General features: G+C 41.8%; 1 protein-coding gene across 1 annotated transcript in view; it reads left to right on the forward strand.

The window, feature by feature from the left end:
* The window catches only part of LOC103072266 (general transcription factor II-I repeat domain-containing protein 2), a 45,894-nt gene extending 36,384 nt beyond the window's left edge, over nt 1–9,510 (forward strand). Inside the window, exons 12-17 of the mRNA XM_007468756.1 lie at nt 989–1,051; nt 2,326–2,403; nt 3,333–3,416; nt 5,173–5,356; nt 5,679–5,707; nt 7,833–9,510. Of these exons, the coding sequence (XP_007468818.1) occupies nt 989–1,051; nt 2,326–2,403; nt 3,333–3,416; nt 5,173–5,356; nt 5,679–5,707; nt 7,833–9,436 (2,042 nt within the window). The 3' untranslated portion in view covers nt 9,437–9,510. The remainder of the gene's footprint in view (nt 1–988; nt 1,052–2,325; nt 2,404–3,332; nt 3,417–5,172; nt 5,357–5,678; nt 5,708–7,832) is intronic.
* Nucleotides 9,511–12,663: the final 3,153 nt, after the last annotated feature.

Genomic DNA, 12,663 nt, shown 5'->3' on the forward strand with positions numbered 1-12,663 from the left:
CTCTCAGCCACTGCACCACCAGGGAAGCCCCTATGTCAGTCCTTTTATTTTTTTATTATTTATTTATTTATCTGGGGGCAGGATGGGGTCACACTGCACAGCCCGTGGGATCTCAGTTCCCCAACCGGAGATTGAACCCTAGGCCACGGCAGTGAGAGCCCAGAATTGTAACCACGAGGCCACCAGGGAACTCCCTAAAACCTTTTTATTTTACAATAATTATAGATTCACAAGAAGCTGCAAGAATAGTACAGAGCAGTCCAGCGTACCTTCCCCTGTTTTTCCCCAAAGGTTACATCCTACGTAATGATAGTACAATATCAAAACAGTTTTGCATCCTAGTCTTCTTTTGCTAACAATTAATGTAAGATTTGACAAAATGAGCTAGAGTTAGGCGAGGTAAGCTAGGCAGGCTTTTGTCTATATGTAGAACTTAATGTATATGTCATAATTCTTATCCACCAGAAAACTCAATTAGGTACTTTAGGTACGTCATATAAGTGAAATCATATGATATTTGCTTTTTTGTGACTGGCTTATTTCACTGAGCATGTATATGTTGTGTACATTACATGCGTCCATGTAATAATAGACCATGAATCACCTGGGGGCTGCTGGCAGGATAAGAAAGGAGCAAATGGCTTTTTTGGAATCCTAGTAATTCCCGATGACAACCAGAAAACACTGTGACCACAAGTATTCCATTAGCTCAAATAGAAGGATATTCTGTGTCCATTACTGCGAGTAACTTATATTATTTGATAATATCTGAAAGTTTCTTATCTCCTCTTATCCCTTATAAGATTTTCCTTTATTATCCTTTTTAAAATTAAAATTACCTTTTATGTTTATACCTCTATGTTTAGTAAATATAAAATGTATTTAAAATGCCAGGATAAATGACTTTTTGGGTATAGGAGCAGTAAAATGTTGGAACATGAGAATACATAAACAATGAATGTCATTTTAGAAATTTTTTTTTTTCAAGATTCTACTCAGCTTGTCCCTTCAGAAATGAGTGATGACCCTGAAGCTGAGGTGAAAATTGAAGGTTGGTTGCCAAAAACCTCGCCACATTCACACGGCTAAGTAAGGTTTTCATTTTTTCCGAAAGGGAAAAGATTGAACTCGATGTGTGTGTACCTATGGCCAGAGCAGCCCACATTCCCATCAGGTACCCAGTGCTCTAGGCTTGTCAGACAACAGAATTAGGCTGTGCAAATTAGCCCTGGCCAGAGTAGGGTCAAACTGTGCTTGGTCCAATGAGGAAAGAATGGAGCCAGAAGGAGGGGAATGAAGTGGGGAGGGGGAAACTGAAAGGGAGAGGGGAGTGGGGGAGGATGAAGGGGGAGGGGGAAATGAAGGGGGCAGGGAGGGAAGAATGAAGGCAGGGAGAATGAAGCGGGGAGAGGGGAAGAACGATGGTGTGTCTCCTTGTGTCCCTTTGAGGTCTTGCTCTTCAGATGCAGAATCTCAAACACCCAAATGGTTGATCTTTCACAGAACACAGGGATTGCACTTTGAGTCCCTCAGAAAGGACTAGACAGGCTCATTTACATTTCCCATTTAAGTGAGCATCGTGTGTATCATTTGACCAGAAATCATGATAACGTCAACTGTGCTTTTACTATTTAACCCCATCTGAGCCTTTCCTTGACTGTCTGTTACCTCATTTCTCATAGGACATCTGCTTCCTAAGTGTCCTCTTGGACACATTCGTATGTCTCCTTTCCTACCCCCCACCTTTAAGCCGAGAATAGCAACAAAGGAAAAATTTTTTTCTTTTCTTTTTTTTTTTTTTTTTTTTTGGTTTTTTTTTTTTGGCTGAGTGGCATGCGGGATCTCAGTTCCCCGACTAGGGATCCAACCCATGCCCCCTGCAGTGGGAGCTTAAAGTCTTAACCATTGGACTGCCAGGGAAGTCCCAGGAAATATATTTTTAAACACCCTTCTTTTTAAATCAAATTAGACTGAATTATCAGGGGCTATGAACTAAATAAAAGCCATGGTGCCCTTTCTCCTTTGACATCGACATTAAACTACAGAGACTCAAAAATCAATTATTGCCAAGCCAGCTAAATGTTCTCTGGAGTTTTAAAAATTTAGCCTGGTCTTCTTTTTTTTTTGGCCACGCCTCCTGGCTTGCACAATCTTAATTCCCCAACCAGGGATTGAACCCAGGCCCTGGCAGTGAAAGCGCCAAGTCCTAGTCACTGGACCGCCAGGGAATTCCCTAGTCTGGCCTTCTGATGAAAGTGGCAATTTGATAGTTTTAGAGGAGTAGCCTAATTTTCTATAAGTTCTAAATTTCAATTTCTGTTTAAGGAAACACCAGTTCATCCAACATTACAAATTCTGCAGCAGGTGTTGAAGATCTTAACATCGTTCAGGTGACGATTCCAGGTATGGAATTCTCTCTGACTTTATCATAATTTAGATTATGTTTTTCATTTTGTTATATTTTAACCACTTTGTGACATGGGTTAGTCTCTTGTAGCTATTTTTTTTTTTGCTAGTTCACCCTGTCAACTAAGGAAAGACAATTCAGGAATATAAAATATGCTTCCAATTGCCGCACACTGAATATCTTGCTATATTGTACATTGTTTATCAGATATATTGCTTCTCACAGCCCTGCCCTGGTGCATTACCTGGAAAATACCCCTTAGGGCAGCCAACTGCAAGCACTGGCTACCATTGGATTGGAACTGGCCACAGAGGTGAAATGTATGTGCTGCCCATCAATTAATCTTCTTTTCTGAATAGGTGTATATAAAACATATCTGGAGAGATACAAAAGAATCCAATAGCAGAGATTCCTCCAAAGAAGGAAACTTGAGAGCCAAGATAGGGATGGAAGGGAGACATTTCATGATGTACTGTTTTATATCGTTTGAATTTTGAACCACATAATCACTTTTCGTTATTCAAAATTAAATAGAATAAAAATTTCAAGTATTAAAAAACTTTCCCCCCTAATCCTAGTACATACATCTTATTCATTTTACTTGCTATATTGCACTGGCTAGGATCTCTATTATAATGTTGAAGAGTAGGGGTGAAAGTGGACATCCTTATCTTGCATGATATTGAAAATGTTCTCTAAAGTAGTATGTCTTATATTTACATAGTCATAATTTGGAAAATTCTCTGTCATCTATAATGCCTTAAATTTACAAATTTCCAAAATGCTTAATTATTGCTAAAACTAAACTGAATGATAAGCCAGGTAAAGTGCTTTCACATGTGCTAACAGGTGTTTCCTCCAACAGCTTTTCAGGGGAGCAAATACATGAATAAACCTGGTTTCCTTGTTTTTAAAATTTTTTTAGATAATGAGAAGGAAAGATTGTCGAGCATTGAAAAAATAAAACAACTAAGAGAACAAGTCAATGACCTCTTTAGCCGAAAATTTGGTACGTTTTTATATTGTTACATAACCAAATTTTATACATTTGAAATATTTCCTTCTAACTGATTACTTTATCTAAGAAATTGATCTTTCTGTGAAGGAGATGTGATCAAAATTAGTGTGTATTTTCATGGAAACACTAATTTCATAATAATAATAGCTATCTTTTGGCCAATAGGCACATGAAAAGATGCTCAACATTGCTAATTATTAGAGAAATGCAAATCAAAACCACAGTGAGGTACCACCTCACACCAGTCAGAATGGCCATCATTAAAAAGTCTACAAATAATAAATGCTGGAGAGGGTGTGGAGAAAAGGGAACCTTCCTACATTGTTGGTGGGAATGTAAGTTGGTGCAGCCAACTATGGAGGACAGTATGGGGGTTCCTTAGAAAACTAAAAATAGAACTACCATATGATCGTGCAATCCCACTCCTGGGCAAATATCCAGACAAAACTATAATTCAAAAAGATACATGCACCCCTATGTTCATAGCACCACTATTCACAATAGCCAAGACATGGAAACAACCTAAATGTCCATCAACAGATGATGGATAAAGAAGATGTGGTATATATATATAATGGAATACTACTCAGCCATTAAAAAAGAATGAAATAATGCCATTTGCAGCAATATGGATGCTAGAGATTATCATACTAAGTGAAGATTATCATACTAAGTGAAGTAAGTCAGAAAGAGAAAGACAAATACTACATGATATCACTTACGTGGAATCTAAAATATGACACAAATGAACCTATCTATGAAACAGAAAGAGAATTACGGACATAGAGAACGGACTGCTGGTTGCCAAGGGGGAGGGGGTTGGGGGAGTGATGGAGTGGGAGTTTGGGGTTAGCAGATGTAAGCTTTTATATACAGAATGGATAAACAACGTCCTACTGTATAGCATAGAGAATTATATTCAATATCCTATGATAAACCATAATGGAAAAGCATATTAAAAAAAGAATGTAGGGCTTCCCTGGTGGCGCAGTGGTTGAGAGTCTGCCTGCCGATGCAGGGGACACGGGTTCGTGCCCTGGTCCAGGAGGATCCCACATGCCGCAGAGCGGCTGGGCCCGTGAGCCATGGCCGCTGAGCCTGCGCGTCCGGAGCCTGTGCTCCGCAACAGGAGAGGCCACAGCAGTGAGAGGCCCGCGTACCGCAAAAAAAATAAAAATAAAAAATAAAATAAATTAAAAAAGAATGTATATATATGTATAACTGAATCACTTTGCTGTGCAGCAGAAATTAACACGACATTGTAAATCAACTACACTTCAATAAAAAAATTTTTTTAAATAACTATCTTTATCAAATCATTATGTTGTACACCCAAAACTAATACAATGTTATACGTCAATTATATCTCAATTAAAAATAAATTTAAAATGTTTTTTAAATACTTATAGCTATCTTTCACTTACTGACTTTTTACTGTAGCTGAGTATTGTTTTTAGTGTTTGACTTGTGATTAATCATTTAATCCTCACAAAACCCTTTTCAGGTAGATACTATGATAATGCCTATTTCATGGGTAGAGATACAGTCTGCTACACTACCTGTTACCAATTTCAAAATCAATAAAATTATTCATACACCCTAGCATGGCTGGAAAATAAAGTAATGGCTGATCACCAATGTTATTACTTGATGCGATTAATTTTAAAATCTTGACATTAAAGATAAAGCACGGTTTGGGAGAAGCAAGTGACACACAACTGGTTTTACACTCTTTGTATCATCACAGGTGAAGCAATTGGAGTGGATTTCCCTGTGAAAGTTCCCTACAGGAAGATCACCTTCAACCCTGGCTGTGTGGTCATCGATGGCATGCCCCCGGGGGTGGTATTCAAAGCCCCTGGCTACCTGGAAATCAGCTCCATGAGAAGGATCTTGGATGCCGCAGAATTTATCAAATTCACAGTCATCAGGTACGTGAGAGTCCCCTGCCTGGTCAGGAGAATGAGCTGCTGATCGTAACTTGCTCGAGGTGGAGAAGCTGGGGGGCACAGGGATTCTCACCCCAGGACGTGGGCCGTGGGTCCCTGCAGTCAAGTGCTATGTCATGCTGCCTGTCACACTCAGTTCATCGTATTCTGCTTCTGGGAGCTGTGTGTCCTCGCTCCTGTTTCTTGGTGATCGTGGGCAGCCTGTTTTAGCTTAGCCTCGCAGTGACACTCACAAAAGTTTGTCAAATAGAACTAAATGGACAAGAGAGGAAGAGTGACCTCACCAATGTCTCTTTCTCTTCAGGCCACTTCCCGGCCTTGAACTCAGCAATGGTGAGTATCCTGGGGGAGAGAAGATGGTCCTAGCCCCTGCTGTGCCACGTGCGCTGTCTCAGTGGACACTCACCACCAGAAAGAGCAAAGCATGCAGCTCTTTATGTGCATTTCGTTTTTCCTGCTTCTTTTAAAGCCCTTTAATTCTGTTGCTCGAGTTTTATTAGCCAGGCATTTTTTTCTCATATAACAATTTGATGGAGTTGCTGTGTGTGACAACATACCACATTCTTATTCAAGAGTCCTTTATGGGGTCGGCGGGGGGCAGCTCATATCATAATACTGAACTACTACTCTACCTTATTTGGTAAATAGTACCTGCCTGGCCACCCCTGACCTCCCCACAGTTCAGAACCAATAGGGCCTGGCACAGCAGGGCTCCCAGAGCCCCCTCCAGTTGACTTCTGTTCTGATTGGGCAATGTCCCAGCCACTCTGCTTGTTAAATATTTTTAATGTCTCCCCTAAAGTCCTTGCGAGCAAGTCAAAATCCTATTGGATATTAAAGCAGAAGGTGTAACCAACAAGGACCTCCCGTATAGCACAGGGAAATATACTCATCTTGTAATAACCTATAATGGAAAAGAATCTAAAAAAGAATATATATATATATATATATTTATTTATTTATTTATTTTTATATATATGCATATGTATATATAACTGAATCACTTTGCTGTACACCTGAAACTAACACAACATTGTAAATAAGTATATTTCAATGAAATTCTAAAAGAGTAAAGTATCTATAGAAAGAAAAAAAAGCATAACATGTAACGATGTTCCCAAGAGTCATCTAGGGAACCTCCTCATTTAAATTTGGAAACTAAAGTGTTCTTTTAAAATCCACAATTATTATTCCTAAACTCCTCTGGTTGTTAAATAGCTTTTTACGTTTTTAATAGCTTTATTGTGGCATAAATTTACATACCGTAAAATTCACTTGTGCAAACTGTACACAATCCAGTGAGTTTTAGTATGTTTACGGAGTTGTGCAACTATCACCACAATCTAATATTCGAACATTTCCATCCCCCCACCTGAAAGATTACTCCTACCCATTTCTGGTCATTTCCCATTCCCACCCCCAGCCCCAGGCAGCCACTAAATTGACTGCTTGTCTCTGCCTACATTTTCTTAAAGTGAATTTTTATACCTATGTTCTCTCAAAGTAAAGCTCACCTGCATCGTGGCCTATTTCTTTACATTGAAAACAAGTAAGTTCTGTGAGCGTCTGTGGCTATCACTGATGTCTTTTGGGACTCACAGCAGTTAAATCATACATCTTCTGTGCTCATTCCCTTCTCCGTTATTTCAAAGTTCTCTTGAAAATCAAATGAAAAAATATATGTTAAAATGCAGATACACTTTCAAATCATTCTCATTTAAACCAGATGGGCAAGCATAGCCACTTGCTGAACCTCACCAAAGCTGTCTTTCTTTTGGCTCATCTACCTTTTAATTTTATTTATTTATTTACTTACTTACTTACTTACTTACTTACTTACTTATTTTTGGCTGCATCGGGTCTGTGTTACTGTGCACGGGCTTTCTCTAGTTGCAGCAAGCGGGGACTACTCTTTGTTGGGGTGTGGTGGCTTCTCTTGTTGCGGAGCACGGGCTCTAGGCGCGCAGGCTTCAGTAGTTGTGGCTCATGGCCTTTAGAGTGCAGGCTCAGTAGTGGCGCACGGGCTTAGTTGCTCCACAGCATGTGGGATCTTCCTGGACCAAGACTCGAACCCGTGTCCCCTGCATTGGCAGGCGGATTCTTAACCAGTGAGCCACCAGGGAAGCCCCTTGGCTCATCTACCTTTTAAAAAAGAGAATTAGTGGCCAACACTGAAAAACCAGGGACTTTTTCATAGAAGTCCATTTCCAGGTTTTCTTTAGCAATCTGAAAATCTGGGCAGGCCAGGGCCATGCTCCCCCTGGCAGTAGTTCGCTTGCCCTGAGTGTCCTCCGTCCTCACCCCACACCTCTGCAGGGCTGGGGTGCTCTCCAGTTAACCACGTCGCACCCCGCCACCTTATCCCTTGCATTTGTCATCATGCTCTTGCTGGTGTTAGACTAACAGTCGATTTAAGAGAAAACTGAACAGTTTCTTGTCTCCATGATTCTATCAAAAGTGGGAAAAAGAAAGATAGACCAAGAGGGCCGTGTATTTCAAGAAAAGTGGGAGAGAGCTTATTTCTTCGTGGAGGTGCAGAATATCCCTACGTGTCTAATATGCAAACAGAGCATGTCTGTGTCCAAAGAATACAACCTGAGACGCCATTATCAAACCAACCACAGCAAGCACTATGACCAGTACACAGAGAAGATGCGCGACGAGAAGCTCCAGGAGCTGAAGAAAGGGCTCAGAAAGTATCTCTTAGGGTCATCAGACATCGTGTGTCCCGAGCAAAAACAAGTGTTTGCAAATGTGAGTCCAAAGGAAAACCCTGCCGTCCAGCCCATAGAAGACGTGGCTGGGAACTTATGGGAGAAATTACGTGAAAAAATCAGATCATTTGTGGCCTATTCTATTGCCATCGACGAGATCACAGATATAAATAACACCACCCAGTTGGCCATATTCATCCGGGGCGTTGATGAGAATTTCGATGTATCGGAAGAACTTTTGGATACGGTGCCCATGACGGGGACAAAATCTGGAAATGAGATCTTTTTGCGTGTTGAGAAAAGTCTTAAAAAGTTTAATATCGACTGGTCGAAATTAGTAAGTGTGGCCTCAACTGGCACTCCTGCAATGGTAGATGCCAACGACGGGCTGGTCACAAAACTCAAGTCCAAGGTGGCGATGGCTTGCAAGGGCTCAGATCTGAAGTCCGTTTGTTGCATTATTCACCCGGAATCGCTCTGTGCTCAAAAGTTAAAGATGGACCACATCATGAGCGTGGTAGTTAATGCCGTGAACTGGATCTGCTCCCGCGGACTGAACCACAGCGAGTTCACGACTTTGCTCTATGAGCTGGACAGCCAGTACGGCAGCCTTCTGTACTACACGGAGATTAAGTGGCTCAGCCGCGGGCTGGTGCTGAAGAGGTTCTTTGAATCGTTGGAAGAAATTGACTCCTTCATGTCTTCCAGAGGCAAGCCCCTGCCTCAACTGAGCTCTCAAGATTGGATCAAAGACTTGGCCTTCTTGGTGGACATGACTATGCATCTGAACACGTTGAATATCTCTCTCCAAGGGCATTCCCAAATCGTCACACAGATGTACGACTTGATTCGGGCGTTCTTGGCTAAACTGTGCCTCTGGGAGACTCATTTGGCCAGGAATAACCTGGCCCACTTTCCCACCCTGAAATCGGTTTCCAGAAACGAAAGCGATGGGCTGAACTACATTCCCAAAATCGTGGAGCTAAAGACAGAATTCCAGAAAAGGCTGTCCGATTTCAAACTCTACGAAAGTGAACTGACCCTGTTCAGCTCCCCTTTCTCCATGAAGATCGAGAGCGTCCAGGAAGCGCTCCAGATGGAGGTGATTGATCTGCAGTGCAACACGGTCCTGAAAACCAAATACGACAAGGTTGGAATACCAGAATTCTATAAATACCTCTGGAGCAGCTATCCCAAGTACAAAACCCACTGTGCCAAGATTCTCTCCATGTTCGGGAGTACCTACATTTGTGAACAGCTCTTTTCCATTATGAAACTGAGTAAAACTGAGTACTGCTCCCAGTTGAAGGACTCCCAGTGGGATTCTGTACTCCACATTGCGACGTGATGAAACACACTCCCGCACGATCCCGTGGGCTGGAAGCCTAGAATCCTCTAGGCCCGAGGGGTTGCAAGATGAGAAAATGAGTTATTAAATATATCTGGTTTTCTGTTTTTTTCCCACTTTGACTCAGAAATGTCATCTGCAGTTATCATACTTGTTTGTATGACATTTTATGTTTCCCCATAGCCCAGTAAAAATCAAGAAAGTTTTATTGTATTTCTAGTAGTTGACTCTTCTTATACCTGGCCTGTTTCACTCACTCACATACTAGCTTGACCCTTGTGGGCATTGGGGCTGCATCCCAAAGTTTAAATCAGTCCACAGAGAAACGGAGAGACAGATGCATATATGCACTGGGGGTATATGTGCACACACGTCTATCTCCCCGCCATTGGCATGGAATTCCGTGTGACCTCACGTGTTTCCAGGTTGAAGGAGAATCAGTTAGAGACGTGTTCACATACTGTGGTGTCTCTGCCTTAGCTGTCCCTGCCTCCACACGAACCTGGAAAGGTAGGACTTAAAATGGAAAATCCCCAAACAAATAACGTAGGTTTTCAAAGCCTAAGTTGAGGTTTGGGGGCTGTCTTTTTTTTTAATTTTAACCTTTATTTTGAAATCATTTCAAATGTATAGAAAAGTTGCAGAAATGAAAAGAGCCTGAAGAACACTTAATGCCCTTTTGCCAGATTCTCATATTATTAACATTTTACCCCGTTTTATCATTTGTTTGCTTTCTCTCCCCCTCTGTCTCCCGTGTGTGTGTGTGTGTGTGTGTAACATTGCCTGTGTGTATAAATGACTGTATGATTATCTGTAATAATGTATATAAACTTATGTGCATAGGTTCTTTCTGAACCATTTGAGGGAAAGTTACTTACCTCATTTATCCCTAAATACTTTAGGGAGTATTTTCTAAGAAGAGGGTTTCTATAGCCATGATTTAGTTACCAACTCCAGTAAATTGAACACTGATGCAATACTTTTGTCTGGTTTACCATTCATATTCCAGTTTTGTCAGTTGACGGAATAATGTCCTTTCCTTTATAGAATTTTTCCTCTGGAGGGTTGTCACTTAAAAACATATAGATGCACCTGAAACTAACATGACACACTGTCAATTAACTATACTTCAATGGCAAAAAAAAAATCCCACAAGGTAACAAAAATTTATCAACTCAAAAAAAACGCATATAGATACAGATGCAGATACAGGTATAGACATAAAGTTAGAGATGTCTGTGTTCTTAGTATCTATTAGTTGCTGGAATTAGTGACCCAAAATTGTGAATACTTTCCAGATTTGGAGGAATTAATCTGATTAGGGTACAAAAAGGTTGAAGATCCTACCTGATGACCCATTCAGGAAGCAGTGGAGGAAAAGGCATTGAGAGAAATGAAGGGAAGCTGCCGGGGAGAGAGACCAATCTCTAGGTGGTCACCTGGGCAGCGGACCCAGCCCCAGCTGGGGCCTGGATGTATGTCCTCAGACACAGGAATGACCCAACCCGGGCAGTTCCTGACCTTGGGAGGTAGACTGCGGGTCCAGCTGGGTCTGGCTGGCTCAGAGGCTCACTTCCTGGGAAGTGAATGAAGGATGGACTGGTTCACAGTGGAAGTCAGGGGAGGCCAGCTGCTGGTGTCCCTGAGCAGATGTTGACTCTGAACACGAAAGGCGTGGTCCTGCCAACCCTGCGGGGAAAGACCAGCCCCCGCGTTTTTAGACAGGCAACTGGGGCTCAGAGTGATTAAATGGCCTGCCTGAGGCCACGCAGCCAGGAGAGGATTCAGACCCAGTTTCATGCGACTCCAAGGTCCATGTTCTTCCTTTTCTAAGCAGCCACCATGCTTATGTGGAGACCCGGCAGGCATCTGTCAGAGAGGCCCCGCTCATCATTGTCACGTGTGGCTCCCGGGTGGTTAGCCCATCAGGTAACAGGGAGGTGACCTCAGCGATCAGTCTGGGCTGCCCTCTGTTGGCTGGACCATTCATGGGGCTGTTCTGCTTTGATTCAACTCCCAGCGTTCCCAGGTTCCTTCTCTACCTGTAGTGTGTGCTGGGCCAAGTGGCTTGACCAGCATGGTCACTCATATGACTGAGCCAAGACTGGGAGAAACCCATTTCCTCTTATCTCTAAGCGACCAGCCTTGTCCAGCCTCATATGCTGCTTCCCACACAGGAAGAGAAGCTCTCCATGCTACCCATGGCCTTCGAGACAAGCTGCATCTTTTATGAGATTTGCAGCTCCAGTTCGCATCACGGTATCTTTGCATTTGGGGACAGACCCACCAGCAAAGACTTGGAGGCCATGGGCTAGCAGCAGTGCTGGGGTGGGTGGTGAATAATCGCTTTCTGGTACAACCTCCTAACCGGGCAGGCTCTCAGTGAATAATCAGAGGCGCCCCTCCCTATAGCTAAATTATAATTCTTTGTGTGTGTGATAAACTATTGTCCTTCACTGAATATTCACGGCTCTATTAGCCAAGACCCCCACCATATCTCAGGGAGTGAAAACTGGGTAGACGTCTAAATTTCTGTGCCCTTTCTGTGCCTTAGCAATGGCCCCAGGATGGCTATTTTCAACTGAATCTGGAATGAGAGATCAATTATACTCTCCTGTTTATATTTGCCAGTTAAAAAAAAGTTTATTCAATTTATATAAACTAAAATAAAGAAATAAGTAAATAACAATTCACCCATTTCTTCCACCCCTGCCCACCCTCCACTTATTGCAACCACCAATCTGTTTAATGTATCCAAGAGCTTGGTTGTTTTTTGTTTCTTTCTTTGTCTTTTAGACTCCACATATAAGAGAGATAATACAGTATTTGTCTTTCTCTGTCTGACTTATTTCACTTAGCATAATGCCCTCAAAGTCCATCCATTTTGTTGCAAGTGGCAAGATTTTATTATTTTTTATGGCTGAATAATATTCCATTGTGTATTTATGCCACAATTTCTTTATCTGGTCATCCATTGATGGTCTCTTAGGTTGTTTCCATATCTTGGCTATTGTAAATGATGCTGCAATGAACATCAAGGTGCAGTTATCTTTAGTGTTTTCATTTTCTTCTCATAATACCCAGATTCTAATGGAATAACTGGATCATATGATAGTTCTATTTTTAATTTTTTTGAGGAAACTTCATACTGTTTTCCATAGTGGCTAAGCCAATTTACATTCCCACTAACGGTGCACAAGTCTTCCCTTTTCTCCATATCCTTGCCA

This window comes from Lipotes vexillifer, unplaced genomic scaffold (genome assembly GCF_000442215.2).
Source record: "Lipotes vexillifer unplaced genomic scaffold, Lipotes_vexillifer_v1.1 scaffold12, whole genome shotgun sequence".
Classification (NCBI taxonomy): Eukaryota; Metazoa; Chordata; class Mammalia; order Artiodactyla; family Lipotidae; genus Lipotes; species Lipotes vexillifer.